The sequence below is a fragment of the Talpa occidentalis genome, unplaced genomic scaffold (assembly GCF_014898055.3).
Source record: "Talpa occidentalis isolate TD23 unplaced genomic scaffold, MPIMG_talOcc4v2.1 talOcc4.8, whole genome shotgun sequence".
Classification (NCBI taxonomy): domain Eukaryota; kingdom Metazoa; phylum Chordata; class Mammalia; order Eulipotyphla; family Talpidae; genus Talpa; species Talpa occidentalis.
In genome coordinates, this window is record NW_023605194.1 from 92,476,209 (window position 1) to 92,494,111 (window position 17,903).

The window sequence follows — 17,903 nt, forward strand, 5'->3', positions numbered from 1 at the left end:
TACAAGAATGGGGTACAGGCCAGATGTGCGGGAGGATGACAGGATTCACTGGAGACAGAGTGGGGAATAGAACAGCAGACTGAAGAAATACACTGCTGAGGGGAGCAGCAGGCTAGACAGGAGAGGTCTGCCGTGCCATGTGGGATTCTCCCCAGCCGGCCAGGATCGAACTCGCGCTGCAGAGGCTGTGGACAGCTTCACAGTGCGGCACTCAACCACCTGTGCCACCGGGGAGGCCCTACCCAGAAATTCTTAAGACAATTTTCACTCCCAGCTGAAACTTAAAGCTGTACATGTCAAAAAAAAAAGTATGTCCATATAAAAATTATAAAATACTAAAAGAAAGTAGATAAAATTAGCAAAGGAAATGATAGGGTGACAAAAATTAAGTGATTTAATGATTAGGACCAAGTGGGAACTGATGGTCAGACTTATAAAATGCAGAAGGCAATTGGAAAAATAGGAATATGAAGCAAGAGAACTAGAAGAATGGGACAGTGAGACAGAATATTTGCCATTCATGAGTTTGGCTACCAGAGGACTAAATGAGATAAATCCCAGTAGCAGAGGAGAGTCCAAGGGTTAACAGCCCCACTCAGGATCAAATGGACCCCACTGGACTGAAGGGTCTGGATTCATTGCCCCAGCACGGCCAAGGTTCAGAGCAGGGAGTTCTTGAAAGTTCATTTCCTCAGCTGGAGCCTCAGGGTAGAAAGCCTGCAGTTAGCTCTTCAGTGTATCTGTACACTTCTTGCAAAGGGCGCCAATTAACTCTGCGAAGCTTTTGCTGATTTTCCCTCCAGCCATGTTAACATGCAAGGCTGCTGCCCAGAGAGACAGCCTGGCATTTCCCTTCAAACCAAGGGCTCCTCAGAAAGTGACTTCGCTTTCTGATTGAAAATGATGTCAAGAATGAGTGGATTCAAGAATTTACACATAGACAGTTCTTTTTTTTCTTTTTTCCTTATGATGTTTAAACACGTAAATGTAACTATCAGCATAAGTATAGCACCTGGCAGAGTGCTAGGGATGTAATTTGTGTAGGGAAGATATTTTCTCAATTTTATTGTTGCATTGCATTGAGCTAAAGTCTAGGAGTTATGTTCCTTCCTCGGAATAATAAATAATAATTAAAAATATTTATTATTCACTATAGTTTAGAAGTGAAGCAATAATCATAATGATATTTCAGGTGGCCCAAATAAATATAAGCTTATGTAGATAAAGAAATGAAAAACAGTTTAAGTTTATAATGCAATTGATAATATAGCATTTGCAACAAATACTGTTTCACTCCTCATATGCAGTAGTGTTTATGTTCTACCTGGGGAAAGTGGCTTACAGACTGAAATCTATCCCTTTTTCTCTCTCTCTTCTGTTACTAGTAGTAGTAATTAGTGATTTTCAACTCTATTGGTGATAAGGTGATTGCTCATAAAATGCAAATTATTAGGCTCTATGCACAAGATTCTGTATATTTAGGCTAAGACTTAGGAATCTGCCTGTTACCAAGTCTTCCGGTTGGTTCTTTTGCACAAGATCCTTGGACCACATGTGAAGAAACACTGGGAGGAAGGATATGGCTAGGTGAGAAGGATCCTTTTCACCTGCAGGGATTGAATTTATCCCTTTTTTGTTGTTCCTGCTCTTTCTTCCAACTGCCTTAAAACTAGGGGCAACACAATTCTAGAGCAGGGAAAAATCTAGAGGCATTTTAAATAGGGACTGTGACTCTTCAGAGCTATGCTTCTGAAAGTCGCCAGCAAGAAGGAAGGATTACTTAGAATCGCATGTATGGCCATACCACTCTGACCACCCCCAATTTTGTCTGATTCCAGAGGCTAAGCAAGGTCAGGCATGGTTAGTACTTGCATGGGAGAATTACTTGGGATCTTAATAAAATGCAGATTCTGATTCAGTGGGTCTGAAGATGTAGTGTGAGAGTCACATTTCTAACAATTTCTAACAAGGTCAATCCTTCCATCCCCTAGGGCAGGGAACTTATCATTTTACAGGAAATGCAAAATGCCCACTAGATTCAAAGAAGGAAAGCGACCAATGCGACTGGTATGACATAGAATTGTCTTATTGGGGTACAAATAACCACATACCAGAGAAGTAGGGAAGGTGTGGAGAGCAAAGACACTTTCAAAATAATGTCACAGACAAAGGAATTTATCCAATTTTGAAACTGTCAATAATTGTTAATTGGAAAAAAATGTGTGAAGAATATTAGGGTAGGGCCTCCCTGGTGGCGCAAAGGGTAAAGCACAGCACTAAGAAGCTATCACAGCCTCGTAGCACAAGTTCGATCCCCGGCCAGCCAGGGAGCAACCCACATGGTGCAGCAGACCTCTCCTGTCTTGCCCACTGCTCCCCTCAGCAGTGTATTTCGGTCAGTCTGCTTCTGTTCCCCTCTCTGTCTCTGGAGAATCCTCTCATCCCCCGCCTGCACCTCTGGCCTGTACCCCAGTTCTTGTATGCATAAATAAGTAAATTGTTAAAAAAAGAATATTAGGGTGTCCCAGCTATTGAGAACAAAATGAAAATCAATTGGGGTGCCTACTGAAAGAATGAAGAACCAAGAGCCCTAGAGAATCACTGATTAATGAAGAGTGAAAGGCATACACCAAACTAAATGTACTGTACTTTATGGGGCATATAAGGAGTTGTCAAGGGGACTTTAAATCATAAATGATTTTGTCTTATATCTGACTTTGGAACTTAAAACTTAACCCCAGTCATCAGTCCATCCATAGTGAGGTGCTGCTCTTAATGCGGATGTATATGAGCACATGTACCTATACATGTCATGTGTGTTCTATATAATATGTGCTCCTATCATGCTTATTTAAGAATAACTGAAATAAAATCTTTAGTGCATACAGTTTTACTTTTTAGTTGTTGTTCAACTGAGATTCCTTATTCCCCATTGTTAAAAATGTCTATGGGGACTATGTGTATACTATTCTGTTTCTTTACTGGTCAGTGAGCTACTGGAAGAGGTGTATCCTGATTGTAGTTACTTGAGTCTTCTTTACATCCTTGCTCAAGGCAGGTGATCAATGCATTTTCTTCAAGGACTGAAGAAATAGGTAAATGAATGAATACAACTTTCTACTACAAGCCCTGTAGTTAATGAGATGTTCATATGGTTTTATCCTGCTGAGTTGAAGATTAGGATACTGGTTCTCACTAGAATCTCAGCGGTGCTATATAGTTTTCAATTTTATGACATAATATGTAATACTAGCACACTTTAAACTTATATTTGAAACTTTATAGATAGATAGATAGATAGATAGATAGATAGATAGATAGATAGATAGATAGATAGATATAGATATATTCCAAATGAAAAAAATGTTGGTTGAGTGAATAGACTAGAGATTGATATCAAAGTTTATACCTCACAGTAAAACACAAGTGCTATATATTTGCAATTTAAAATAATGGCCATTAATTTTGTAAACTGGGAGTTTCAGAGAACAGAAAAATAACCAGTTGTTATAAACACAACCAAAAACATTATCTCCTAAGCTAGATCCTACCTTTGCATTGTGTTTTTGGTTTTTGTTGTATTTCTAATTTATTTTGTGACAAAATAAACATACGAAGAAATCTGCTTTTTTTCCTACCAAAATATGATCCAAGTACTCTCAATGAAGTGTAATATATTTTTAGAATGAAAGTTTTATGGATGGAAACAATAGAGATGTTATTTGTTTCTAATTAATTTCACTTGAGAGAGAACCCAAAATAATAGCAATTTAAACAACCTTAAATTTTTCTGTCTCTGATAATGGCTAGTCACAGTTATTCACTATAGGGGCTGGATGTTCACAAGGTCAGGGAACCATTATTGCTATACTATACTTAAGGACAAGTCCTCTTCCTCATAGTTCAAAAAGGCTGCTCGAGCATCAGGCATCAAGTCAGGCTTCCATTGGAGGAAGGAAGAATGAATGAAAAAGGATATTCACATTCACTTTAAAGACATATTTCAGAATCTCTTATTCCACCACTAGTTACATTCTATGGGCAGAACTAAGTCACAAGCTGCAGGGAATCCTGGGAAATGTCCTTATTCGAATTGGCTATTTTCTTAGCTAAAAATTCTTTTTATTTTACTGTGGGAAGAGAGGAGAATATATAATCAGAGTACACTTAGTGGTCTCTGCCACAATAAGCAAACATCAGAAGTAAATTTAAAAAATTCATTTTGATGCTATTAATAAAAGATGAATTTTGAGGAAGTCTTTGCTATTTTTATAGTATTTCACAAATTGATATTCCATGTTTGTAGTTTATTGCAAACTATTTCTTTAAATGTAAATCTTGAAAGAAATTGATCTCAAAAATTCACAGGGCAAAAATATGGCCTATGACATAAATAGTAAAAATAGAAATGATGTAATTTTCCTGCTTAGCTAATATAGAAGAATTTCATTAGGTAATGCAGTGTTGATGAGTTAATAGCTTTGTCTAACTCTCCTGAATACATAATGTGCCTGAACTACTTGTACATTGTCAAATCTTTACGTAGACCTTAAAAAAAATCATTCCTTTTTATTTTAGGCAATAGGAATTTGCAGCACAGGATTTGGATTTTTTTTGGTTAAAAATTATAATATATAAATTTTGCTTTTGTAATCTACTAGGCATATCTACATTGCAACAGTATTCAATGTAAGATTCAGTACATATTCTTCAAGGTTACCAATTAGATTTGATTTTTAAAAAAGAAACATTCACCTAAATTTTCCGTTTCTAACTTTTATGACCAGTTTCTATTTGATTGCATTTGGAGCTCATCAAAACACTCACACACATATTATAAAAAATATATAGTCCAGTATTGGGCTTAACATAGATGGTATAAAATATATAAAGTTCAGTGATCTACTCAAAACACATACAGACATACATAGATACTGATAGGAGTTCCTTTGAATCAGTTGTTTTATAGGCATACATACTTGCTCATTTCAGAAGCCCAGCATGCTGCTTTCTGTTTGCACACAACAGGGTTTTAGTAATAAATTTGAACCTTTTGACACATTTGCAGGTGCATGTTAAGCAAAGGGTTTTTGCTATATAAAGCGTTCCATAGTGTTTAGTGACATTTAATAGCATGTTTTTTTGTGTGGTAGAACAGAGGCTTAGGGGGAAGGGAAAGAGCAGGATCTTGGAGCCAGGAGACAGATTCTAATCTAGGGTTACCTGCTGGACTTGAGTCTAACACACACCCTCTGCCCAGCAGCAGCCCTCTGTCCTCTGGGGTGATGCTACCTTGGAGACATTAGCAGGAATTTTGGATGCCATTCATTAAGGGGCTGGTTTTTTTTTTTAATAAATTATATATTTTAAAAGTTATTATTTATTTTTCCACAGTTTTTCTATGTGAGATGTGGTCATGTAGTTTGCCCACCACCAAAGTGCACGTAGTCCTCGACCACCGTTCACTGCATCTCTTCTCCCCACCTTCTCTGATGTCCCCCCCACCTCCTGCTCCCCTTCCCTCCTGAAAGTCTTAGATCTACTGTCAACTTTCAAGGATCAGTCTGACAGTTTTTGATCCATTGTTTGGTTTCTCTAGATTCTACAGATAAGTGAAACCATCTGGTATTTATCTTTCTCCTCTGACTCACTTCGCTTAGAATAATCCCTTCCAGTTCCATCCACGTTGGTGCAAATGGCATGAGTTTGTGGTTTTTGATCAGTGAGTAGTAGTCCACTGTGCATATGTACCATGCCTTCTGGATCCATTTATCAGTTTCAGGGCATTTAGGTTGTTTCCATATCTTGGCTATTGTACATAGTGCTACTATGAAGATAGAAGTGCAGATTTCCTTTTGAATTTGTGCTTTTGTATTCGTTGGATAGATACATAGGAGTGAAATTGGTGGGTAATGTGGTAATTCAATTTTTAGCCTTTTGAGGAAACTTCATACTTTTTTTCATAGGGCCTAGACCAGTCTACATTCCCACCACAGTGTAATAGTGTTCTTTTTTCTCCACATCTTCACCAGCACTTCTTGTTTTTGTTGTTTTTTTTAAAAGATTTATTTATTTATGCATACAAGAGCTGGGGTACAGGTCAGAGATGTGGGCGGTGAGAGGACTCACCAAAGACAGTGAGGGGAGCAGAATAGGCAGATTGACTGAAGTACACTGCTGAGGGGAGCAGTGGGCGAGACAGGAGAGGTCTGCCGTACCATGTGGGTTGCTCCCTGGTCGGCCAGGGATTGAACTCATGCTGCAGAGGCTGCAGATTGCTTCATGGTGTGGTTCTTAACCCCTTGCGCCACCAGAGAGGCCAACAACAACTTTGTTGTTTTGTTTTGTTTTAATATGGACCATTCTCAGAAGTGTGAGATTGTATCTCATTGTGGTTTTAATTTTCATTTCAATAAGGGAGTGACTTATTTCTCTTTTTTTTCTTTCTGTCTCCTTGCCTGGCTCCCAGTTTAGGTCTTGGATAATTCTTAATGGTTTTGCTTACAGTCCTTTATATTAGGTAAAAAGTTAACACAGTTGGGTAACTACAAACCAGTTGCAGAATTAGAATGAAACCAATATAGGGAAATGAAGTAAGGGATCAGGAAAAAAATAACAATAATAATAAATAAAAAAATCAGCAGGCAACTGTAAATCAGAGACATTTTATAAGGGAGAGGGTGGCAGAGGAATCAAAACAGGGCAGGAAAGAGCACAAGAGACCATAGTGATGTTCACAGGTGACTTGGTGGTAGAAATTTTAGGGGGAATACGCCTGAAAAGACAAAGCATGCATTGTACAAAAATCAACAATGATTGAATATATATATATAAATTAAAAAAAGAAAATTCACAGTAAAACCAAAGTAGAATGATTAAAAAGAAAGAAAGAAAATGACATAGACTCTGTAGTCCTTACCAGGAAGGCATGGATTAAAAATTTGAGTTTACATGTAAGCCTGCTGGGAGTATCTTAACTGGGTAATGTTTTGAGGTCAATTAAAATCACTGTTTAAACCATTCCATTCTCTATAAGACTGGGATCAGACCCTATATTTTATAGAATAAAAGTGATTTTTTCCTACATTTAAGCATCAAAATCTGTTTAATCTTTGATTCCAGGTCTATGATTTTCTAGAAGCTTAAAGCTGGAAGTTTTCAGCAAGGTCATAAAGTCCATGTAAAGGAAATTCAGTGTACACAGAGTTTCCAAAGAATTGCCTTAGGTTTGGTATAAGCTTGTTTGCTGTACTACCTTTTGCTTAAAATGAAGACTGACTTTCATTTTATAAATACAAGAGTTCCTTATTTACATTTAAAGTATTACCCAAAACACAGCAAAAACATATTCCTCCTTCCAGGGCAACTGAGCAGCTGAGGGGAGGCATCCTGGATGTGTTTCCAGATCTCTGCTAGACCGTTAAATGTGCGTCCATATTTAACAAATGTCATTGTTCAGTTTCATGGAGTCACTGTGTCAAATTGTCTGTGTTAGAACTTTAATTTCTTTTCAGAGATTCCTTTAAGTGGGCAGAAGGCATATAAAATGTTAGCTTGAGTTGCTCTCTTTAGTACATATGCTGTGTCTGCAGCTCAAAAGTGGTTGTAGGATAGATACTTCAAAGTTAGAATATATCAGCAGCAAAGCCCTGAGCCAGAGAAGTCTTCTTGTCTGCTTTCCTTCCCTGGTTGGTTTTCTTTGAAAAGGTGGCTTCTTCCATTATGTCTCCAGGTAGCAGTGGCAGCTCTGCCTGTGTGGTATCCCTTACCAGATGGCTCTCTTAATAAATGCCTTGCTCTTGCCCACCCTCACTTTCTTGATCCAAATGTGAAATGCCAGCAAATAAATAAGAGCATTGTACTCTGATGAGTCCTCTGGAGATGGAGGAAAACCCTGGGGAGAGAAGCAAGAAACAGCTTTTCTCTTTGCTGTGACTGCTCCTAATTACTGGCCAGTCCGTGGAAGACAGTGTTTAAATAATATAGAATTTAAAAGAAGAGACACTGTTTAGGTGATACAGAATTTAAAGGAAGAGAAATACTGTTTAGATAATATAGATTTTAAAAGAAGAGAGATAGCCTGTTTAGATAATATAGAATTTAAAGGAACACACACACACACACACACACACACACAGGGAAAGAGAAAAAGAAGCAAATTCTCTGCATCATTCCTAAAACCTTTGCTCAGATTCCTCCATATTATTCCAGATGCCTCTGCTAACATAAAATTAGTCCTGGATTGTCAGCGTCCTTGTGAAATATTGTGCTTGATCTCTGTGAGGGCACTTGTAGACTTTGCACCAGGGGTAGCCGATGACCGTGTATAGATTTCACCACCAGACAAAAGTGCAACTGAAATGAGTGCGTAATGAGAGTAGAGCAGCCAGTTCTTTAATTGAATTAAAAGCTGGGTGACATCAATGCAGACACCTGTCCAATTATAGACGGGCCAAGGTGTTTACCATTGCTGTACGAGGCATTCGAAGATGACAGAAATCTTTCCGCCCACAGATTAACATAATGAAGGAGAACAGATTACAGTGGATGCCGGCCAAACACCTAGGTTGGCAGCTGGGGGTGGGTGGGGGAGGGAGGAGGAATCTGCTCAAGGATGTAAATAGAAAAAGAATCCTTTTTCCCTTCTCCTAAATGGTCTGGCTTGTAAAAGGATGCCATTTTGCTTTGCGTCCCAGGCTGGGTGCGCGGACAGAACATGTATACTTCGCTGGGTTTCCAAAGAGGGATTCATCTTAAGATTTCAATGTCAAAGCCAACCCCTCTGCTGCTGGTTCCTAGGCACACAGACTTCCCTCAGGCACACAAAAGCTGGCACAGATGGTGTCTGCTTTATAGCATTTTCCTATAGATAGTCAGATACCCTCCAATTATTAAAATTTCACTTTTTAAACTCCAGGTGAGAGAAGAGGAAAGAGAAAGTTGGAAATTATCTGTCAGGAAAAACAGCCATATCTGTTCCTGGGTTAGTGCCCTGGAAGGGCTGGGCTGGGGTGGAGAGACAGATGCTTGTTTGCTGGCGAGACATAAAGTGCCCACTTTTAGGAAACTATCCCCACAACTGCTGGAAAGCAGGCAGAGTGAAGTGAAAGGACACCGCTTCTACGTTCAAGGGGTTTCCCGAGTCATCTCGAGGGGCTTTTCCAAGGCCAGGCTCTCTCCTCTGCCATGTGAGGGGTCCTCAGAGCACCAGGTTGGAGCCATATCCATGGGGCTCTCAGCTTCCTCCTCTGAGCTGTCACCCACCCTTACTGAAAACCCTGCCTTCCTCTCTCAGCTGGGGCTTCCTGTACCCACAGAGGGCCCCAGGGCTGTTCAAAGGGAATAAACTTCCTTTACTTCAAACTCCCTCGTGTGGCACGTCAGGATTTCTCAATGTTAAGCATTCATGCCAAGTGCATTATCGCTTAGCAGTGAGACTTCTGGTCCTGCTGGTGACAATGATTTTAATCCGGACACCAGCGGGCCTGGGCTTCCTGGCTACTAACACTTTTAAAACATCGATAATGCTCACTTTATGTTTATGGAGTTTTTTCAGCTCACCCTTTTCCATTATCAAAGAGGACTGGCACATTTCCTGACATGGTTGGGACCATTTTTGATTTCGGAGTTTCGTGGCTGAAAGGGAATTTGAGGGTCATTTGGCCTGGGGGCCAGTGCTTTCTCAAATTCAGAGGGAAAAGCACTTCTCTGTGATATCTCCCAAAGAAAGAGATTCATGTCCGAGCCAGTTTTAGGGTCCTCATGTCAGGGTATAGCCTTTATTTTGGAGACAGTTTGTCAAATCATTGAAATAACTTCCCCTAAATGTGGTGAGTACCATCTACTTCAGCAAGAAGATTAGTGTCATGATTTAGCATTTTCTCCCCAATTGTCAGTGGCTATTTTGAAAACCCCAAGGGTCATCATAGGAGTTACCCCAATTTCCCCTTATCAAGATTTCTGTAGACTCAGAATAGAGGCCATATTTCTCTGTTTTAGATTATTTTAAAATGCGTGTATATTTTTGAGTGTTCTTTTTAATATGATACTGAAATACATGTTTAACAATGATCTGTTTTTCTTTGTCTTTAATTAAATGTCGATCTCCTATCATCTGGGACCGGGAAGGCCTGATTTTCTAAATGCCCTTGTCCACTGGGCCTTATGCAGATTTTCTACTCACTGTATTACTCTGTGTGTTACTTCTCCCTTGGGGTTGTTATAGCCTAGTATTTACTCAAATTAGAAAATAGGTAAAGATAAATGGTGTTCTTTTGTGCCCGTCCCAGAGTCGCAAAGGAGAAAATTGGATGTGTTGTGATGATGGTGTAGTATCTCAGTAGTGCTGCCCTGGAGACTATATAATCTATGACCTTGACACTTAAAGCAAGACCCATCACTTAGTGGTCTCTAGGAATATAGTCAAGATGTTTTACTTTCCTTGGCCTTGGAGAGGGTATCTGTCTTCTCTTTCTTCAGCAGTAGCAGCAAAACTTGCAGTAAGCATCAACTTTCATCCATTCTGGTAAACCGTCTAGATGGAGGGTCAAGAGAGGCAAACCCCCTGTCCCAGGCCATGGATGCAATGACTTCATGATACTGATTTACTGACAGCCACTTAGTGGACCAGTAACTTCCCCAACCCCAACAGTTAGCCACTGACAATTGGGGAGAAAATGCTAAATCATGACACTAATCTTCTTGCTGAAGTAGATGGTACTCACCACATTTAGGGGAAGTTATTTCAATGATTTGACAAACTGTCTCCAAGACACAACATTATGAGCAAAATCCCCATTAGAATGGGAATGAAATGCCACCTCAGCTTCAAACTATATAGCACATTTTTGAAGGTGTGATTTACAAACCATCCAAAACATTCCTCCTGGGATTTAAAGTTGGCAAGAACCAAAACATCAGCTTTCATCTTCTTTTTTTCTGTTTTCTATTTTGCAGCTCTCCTTTCTCAGTGGTTATTATTGTTTCACCTGCCTTGAAATGGGAAGTGTGAACCCTTTGATAAATAATGGCCTGAAGGATGATCTAGTTTCTCTCCAGCATCTTCCTTTAAGAACCTCAGGATTTTTCTATATAATGCAATTCAGTAAACTTCTCAACCAAAGCTCAAAGTAGAAGGTGCAAAATTGAGAACAATATTTCCTGGTTTTTAAAGCCCTTAAGGCTTAAGTTCCTTAAGTCTTGAAAATTAGCAAGGGAATTTTTCATGATGCACTTATACACACAGAGAGCTCCCCCTTTAGGGAAGGCAAGAAAGGATACTTTTAGGGAACATGAACTCAGTCTCTGAGTTGACATGATGTTTCTTTAAGTGTGCATTAATACTTTTCTGGCTGAGTTGATACAATCATCACAATTCTAGCATTGCACTTCAGCTCTGATTTGGAAAAAGACAGGTCAGTCATCAAAGTTGCAGAGTAATGTAGTTGCTTTTATAATTGTTTACAGAGTTAACATATTATCTGAATGGGTGACCCATGACAGATTTTATAACTCTGACCTCCTTTTTTGAACCTGATGTTTCTGGGCCCCAGCTAAGTCATGCCCACCTGTGACCAGTAATACTTTTCATATGTGCCACACACGTGATAAACAATGGAAACTAATCCCCTAACCCAACATGTTTTTCTGTCTTGTTATAGGATTAAAAATTTCATTCTCTGGGCCTGATTCATTTCTTGCTGATATGGCCCTGTACTAATGCAGACAAGCAAGTTGTCTTATTTAGACTCTTGCAGTCAACTCAAACTTGTCAGTAGGAAAGATGTGACAAGTGCCAAAGATTTTCAAAGGATGGGATGGTTAGAATATATTGTACATTGGGCCTGCAATTGTGAGATTATGCGAGAAGCCTGAAGAAATAGGAAAATGAAGCTTACGACATAGTTCAGGGTATTGAGTTTGGTTGGGGCATGTTGAAAGTGAAATGCTAGTGGAGCCTCAGGTGGCTACATGATCTGCCTGTAGACATAGTGCCAGTACTTAGGGAAGAGAAGTCGTCTGTAGATACCATCATTATCACTGAGAGATGAGGTTGACGAGCTAACAAAGGCAAATGTTAAGGAAAATAAAGGAAGCCTGAGGGCCCAGGTTTGTGCAACAAGAGCTAAGTAAGGAATGGTGAAAGGACTGTGAGTTAGAGGGGTTAAGAAAAGCGCTCTCAGTAGTTCAGAACATATCAGAAAATTCATTGGCACTGAAGGAAGCAAGGGTGGAGAAAGTCTAATAAATACAGAGAATAAGGATGGAGAGTTACTCACAGTGGTATTTCAGGGATGCCTAGTGATTTTCAGAAGATCAAAATCAGTGCATAGCAAGGTTGTGTGGGAAGACAATGGGTTGTAGTAGCAGCATAAGTTCGGTTGAGCTCTGCACAAGAAGTTTCCATCCAGATGGCTCTGTGTGGAACACTTTATGTTCCTAAACTCATATAATCTTGATAGTAACACTGGATGTAAATACCATCTTATCTCCATCTCACAGGTGAGGTCTATGAGGTACCTTCAACACAGGTAGTTAACCAATTGCCCAATCCCAGCACCATATCAGCAGCAAAAGTGGCATTTGGCCCCAGCATCTGTGCTCTTCACCACTGCAGTGCCATATGATGGCATATGTGAAGGTGGACACTTACTTTTATGACATCTAGTGGATGAAGGAGTCACTTCCTAAAAGAAAGTGAACTCAATGTGGCTAACGGCTGGGAGACTGTAGAGGAAATGGTGATAAGTGCCAGGATTGAGGAAAAGCAGAAGGTTGAGATGTGAGGGGGACTTGAAGTTAGAGCAGAATTTGCAATGAGGTGGTCACATGGGTATGCATATTAGCTCATTGGCTTTCCGCCCTCTTTGGCCATGAGCCAAGATGATGATGCCAAGTACAACAGAGAACGATGTTTTGGGACCTGCTGGAAAGAAGACTTGAGGTAGTACTAGGGATCAGGAGGTGCCAACACAAAAAGTAGTTAGGGTTTACACAAGCCAAGTTATAAAACAACCTAAGCACCCAATGACCAAGGACTGGATTAAGAAATTGTGGAATTTATCACAAGGGAATACTACTCAGCTATAAAAAGGCTTAAAAGTTTGCCATATGCAACATTTTGAATAGAATTGAAGGGGATTATGTTAAGCAAATAATTCAGAAGAGGAAAGACAAATACTGGATGATTTCACTCTTGTGGAATATAAAAAAGCAAAACAAAAGGAACAGGCAAAACTAAACCAAAACAAACCCTAGAAATATGACTATAGAATTGAGTTTACCAGATTAGGTGGTAGAGAGTAAGGAGCAAAGGGGGTGATAGCCCATTGGACTGTGTTGAGGACTCTGGGTGCCTTGGTGGTGGGTGTAGTGTGGTGACATACATCTGAAGAGGTGTGAACCTGTACCCCCAAATCCTATAGTGTTGTAAACCATTATTACCTCAATAAAAAAAAGGCAATTAAAAAATTTCTATTGGGATGGGGGGAATAGGGAAACATGTTTATTAAAATTTGTGTCTGAATTATGCAAGTCATCACCAATATAGGCACAATGATATCCTCCTAGATTAGGGGTGGTGTTTATTCAACATAGGGGATGCCATGAGTGGGGCTGTCTTTCCATGAGAATGATGAGAGGCTATGTGGTTAGGATTAAAGGCAGCTCTGAAAAACTTGTGCACTGAAAAACAGTGGCAAGCAAATTCATAAGTTCCATTATTGATCCTTCTTTAATTCACAGGATTAGCTAAATAAGAGCTTTTTCCTTGATTATGAATGCCAGTGAACAAAGCGTATTTTCATTTCTACAGGTACTTTGAATCGCGGAACTCTTCATATATCTCCACCACCAAGCCAGGTTAATCCAACCATTCTATGAGCAACACTTTTGTTTAAGACAGGTGTCTTAATTAAATAAACGAATAATTTTGCAAGTAGAAGTACAAAAGCATAATGATCTAATTTGCTAATTGTTCCACTCTGTTGATTTGCATGTTTGTCAGCAGCAACATGAACAAATAGTTTGTATGTGTGCATCCTACTGTTAAAATAACGAAGCCACTCTTGGGTGTAGCATTTCCTGAAGGGTGTTCATAGGTGCTCCATGGAAAGGACTCTGGTTAAGTAAGGTTGAAAGATGACCCCTGAAGACAATTGAGTTTTGTTTCTGCCGTTGTTCCAGGACCCTTCATCCCGGCTCTCATGTCCATTATGCTGAGCTTCAGTAGCTACATGCAGAGGAGCATTTTTACAGGGATACAGCTCTGGGCACAAGTGTGCTGAGGACATATTTAGGGAAATGCAGTTCAGAGGTGTTTATAAGTTGGCCTCACAATGTCTCCTCACTGGTCACTCCAATCTGCAGTCAGCAAAGAGGCAAGAAAACGAATTAAGGAGGCATCTTCTCTGTGTGTGTCTCTGTCTCTCTCTCACTCCCCACACTACTCTTTGTAGTTGCTTATGGTAAACATGCAAACCTCTTTTCCCCCTTTTATCTCAGGAATATTGACAGGCTGGCTGCCCTTCAGAAGCTATGCCATAACCCTAACTGCTTGCACTCTGGCTGGCTGCACTGGGAGCACACAGGCACTGAGCATCTCTACTCCACAAGAAGGTAAAGTAATTTCAAAGGTCTTGACTTCCACATTTCAGTCATGAATAATAAAATAGGAGAAGAGCTAAATGCTGCAAGGCCATTTGCTGGAAAACCCGGCCTAATTTGATGACAAAGTGCATTGCCAGGCCATAATTGCTCCATTTTTTGGGGGGGTGCGAAAATGAATCAAACTCCATACCCTTTAATGACATGCATCTTTAATAGCTGTAATGCAGATTAATGGGCTTTTTAATTGCTGTTACATTGTTCATGCAAGAGCCTTGTCATTAATATGAAGCATCTGAAAGATTAATGAAAGCTTCCTCATTTTACTATGGCTCAGAAGTAAATCTAGAGACAGTCTGACTAAAAAGAATTGATTGTATGGCACAGTATGAAATTGAGAATCAAACGGTTGATTTCCATGGTCTCTTTTAACTGCTAAACACCAGCACAGGCAACAATTATTCCAGTATGATGGCCCCTCCAAATGCCAATATAGGCCTTATTCATCCCTGCTCCATGCCTTCTGTCTTAGACTCACTTTTGTTGAAGCTGGAACTTACAAACTATCGGCATAAATGACTGTCTCAGAAAGCATTCGAGAGGAAGCCAGTGAGGAGGAGAAGCTGTTCAGCACTCCTCAGTGTAAGGTCTGGTCAGCATCAGACTACACAGCTTCAGGACATCACAGCTTTCAAAACATCTGAAGCTTTGTTGCTTCCTATTTCTCTCACCTGTGTGAAAGAGTTACAGGTTTATTGCACTGTCGGGTGGTCAAGTTGCTTAGGAAATGTAAAAGCTTGATCTTTAGGGGAAAAGAGACAGCCAGTCTCTCCCTTTCTCTCTCTGTCCATCTGTTGGCCTTTCTTGATCCTACCTCTTTCCCTCCCTCTTTTAAATCGTTAGCAGGGCCTCCCTGGTGGCACAGGCAGTTGAGTGCCGCACTGTGAAGCTGTCTGCAGCCTCTGCAGTGCAGGTTCGATCCTGGCTGTACAATGAGAATCCCACATGGCTCAGCAGACCTCTCCTGTCTCGCCAGTGCTCCCCTCAGCAGTGTATTTCGTCAGTCTGCCTGTTCTGTTCCCCGCTCTGTCCTGGTGAATCCTTTCACCCTCCAGCACATCTGGCCTGTACCCTGGTTCTTATATAAAAATAAATAAATCTTTAAAAAAAACAAAACAAAACAAAAGAAATCGTTAGCAGAGGATATGGGAGAACAAGACAGAGGCCCATGTGATATAGCCACAACAGGAAAATGGATTTTGTGAAATCTTTATGGTGACCCTTTACTCTTTGTGTTTTGCACCTGACCCCTCCAGACCCCCTTCACCTGGGCTAAAGCCCTGAAGGCCCATGGCCAGGTTTTCTCAGTGTTCTCTCCATCCTGTCCCATGAAGGTGACACTTTCTCTTTAGCATCATGACTAGAGACATGAGACCATCATGCCCTTTTACGGAGTCTTCCACCAGCCTTGATTTGAGCAGTTGTCATTATGTCTCCTTATTTTCTCTACCTTCCTGTATCCTCTGTTTGGATTTTTCCTGATAGCCTTCAACCCTATTTCACAGCTGTACCTCTAGAAAATTCTAAGGAATTTTCACTCTTCCAAGTCACCATTTCCTCCTCATTATTTGAGGAATCCTCAACTTCTAGGTTTTCCTGAAAGCTGTTGCCAACTTACTGAACAATAGATGTGTTTAGAGTCAATTTTTTAAAACTTTTAGTTTCTATGATTCTAATTCAGTGACCACTACAGAAAATGAACAGCCTTAAGATAGCTTGAACATAATGTGATTTTCATATATAACTAATTTAATTGATTACACATTTTCTGGGAATTTCTATGGTTGCAGATATGTTTGCTATTTTATTCTTTAAAAATAATATTTTATGCTCACCTGAGTCTAGTAATTTTTTTAAACAGATAAAATTGATGTGTAATATTATGTATGCTTAAGGTGTACCCAATGTTGATTTGTTGCATTTTTATATATTTGTATATACTATCATGTCATAGGGGGTTATATATGTACATATATGTGTATATATACACATGTGTGCATATTTATGTGTGTATATTATTTTAAATAATATATATGTGTATATATGTACATATATGTATATATACATGAATACATAGATATATGCATATGTGTATATATGTGTGTGTATGTACATAAATAATGAACCACCCTCACCTGCATTGCCCATCTTCGATAAGATGCTCCTCGAGGACAGGGATTCTCTATTTTATTTCCTTTTCAAGATACATCCCCAAATAGAGATTATGGATTAATAATACTTTTGATGAAGTAACACAAGCATCAGTCAACTGAACCAGGTATAAGTACTTCCCATCCATCATTCATGCAAATTCTCATAAATTCAGGACAGTTATTTAGTACTGTTCCGAAAGCAATTACTGACAAGCTGCCCACGAATCAAGAACACTTCCATGCATGGGATTTCAGGTTGATTCCATGATTTATGGGTTTGGGTTTGAAAAGTTTGAATTAGAAAAGTAAACTAAAATTAGACTCTATAAATCTTGTTCTTTTCTACAGCTCCACAAGAGCTTCTGCCACCAGTAGCCAAATCCCTGCCCAATTTGTTGTTACTCACCTGGAATCCACCCAATAAAGCAAATGGTATTATAACTTGGTACTCTTTATATATGGATGGGAGGCTAATCTATTCAGGCAGTGGAATGAACCAGACAGTCACAGGTAAGTGCTCTATATGTATCAGCAAAGAGTTGTAATCTGTATTAGATTATATATATGTGTATGTGTGTGTATATCAGATAACTATAGGATTATCAGAAAATGTGTTTTTGGTTAAGTTGGCTTCCTTATTGTCTCCTGTTAAATCCCAACAATTATTTTGAAGCCAAAGTTGAAAACAAAGGGAAAGAGCTCATGTTGCCCCCTCTGTCCCATCCCCCACAGCTGTCCTACCATGTGGTTCCTACTGTAGACCTCCCCAATTCTTTCCCAAACCCTTCAGCTAATACACCTTGCTCAGATGCAGTGGGATGTTTGGAAATTTGTCAACACAAAGAGCCTGGCTTGTGACTCCTCTCCCTCCAACTGGTCACAGGGCTGAAGCTGGCCACATGGGATCCCCAGCTGAGCTCACAGTACTTGGTTCACTTCCTGGTAATTTCTAACAAATTCCATGGTCATATGGGATAACCATGAAAATCCTTATGAATGTGGAATAATCTTGAGGCTCAGCCGTGTAAATGAGTGTGGTCTGAATTTTAGACTATTTGAGAAGAAAATGTCTATATGTCCAGGTCC

At 39.7% G+C, this 17,903-nt stretch overlaps 1 protein-coding gene across 1 annotated transcript in view; it reads left to right on the forward strand.

The window, feature by feature from the left end:
• USH2A (usherin) overlaps positions 1-17,903 on the forward strand; it is a 635,462-nt gene that overhangs the window by 274,488 nt on the left and 343,071 nt on the right. Inside the window, 2 exon segments of the mRNA XM_037497740.2 lie at positions 14,503-14,616; positions 17,166-17,327. Coding sequence (XP_037353637.1) covers positions 14,503-14,616; positions 17,166-17,327 — 276 coding nt within the window.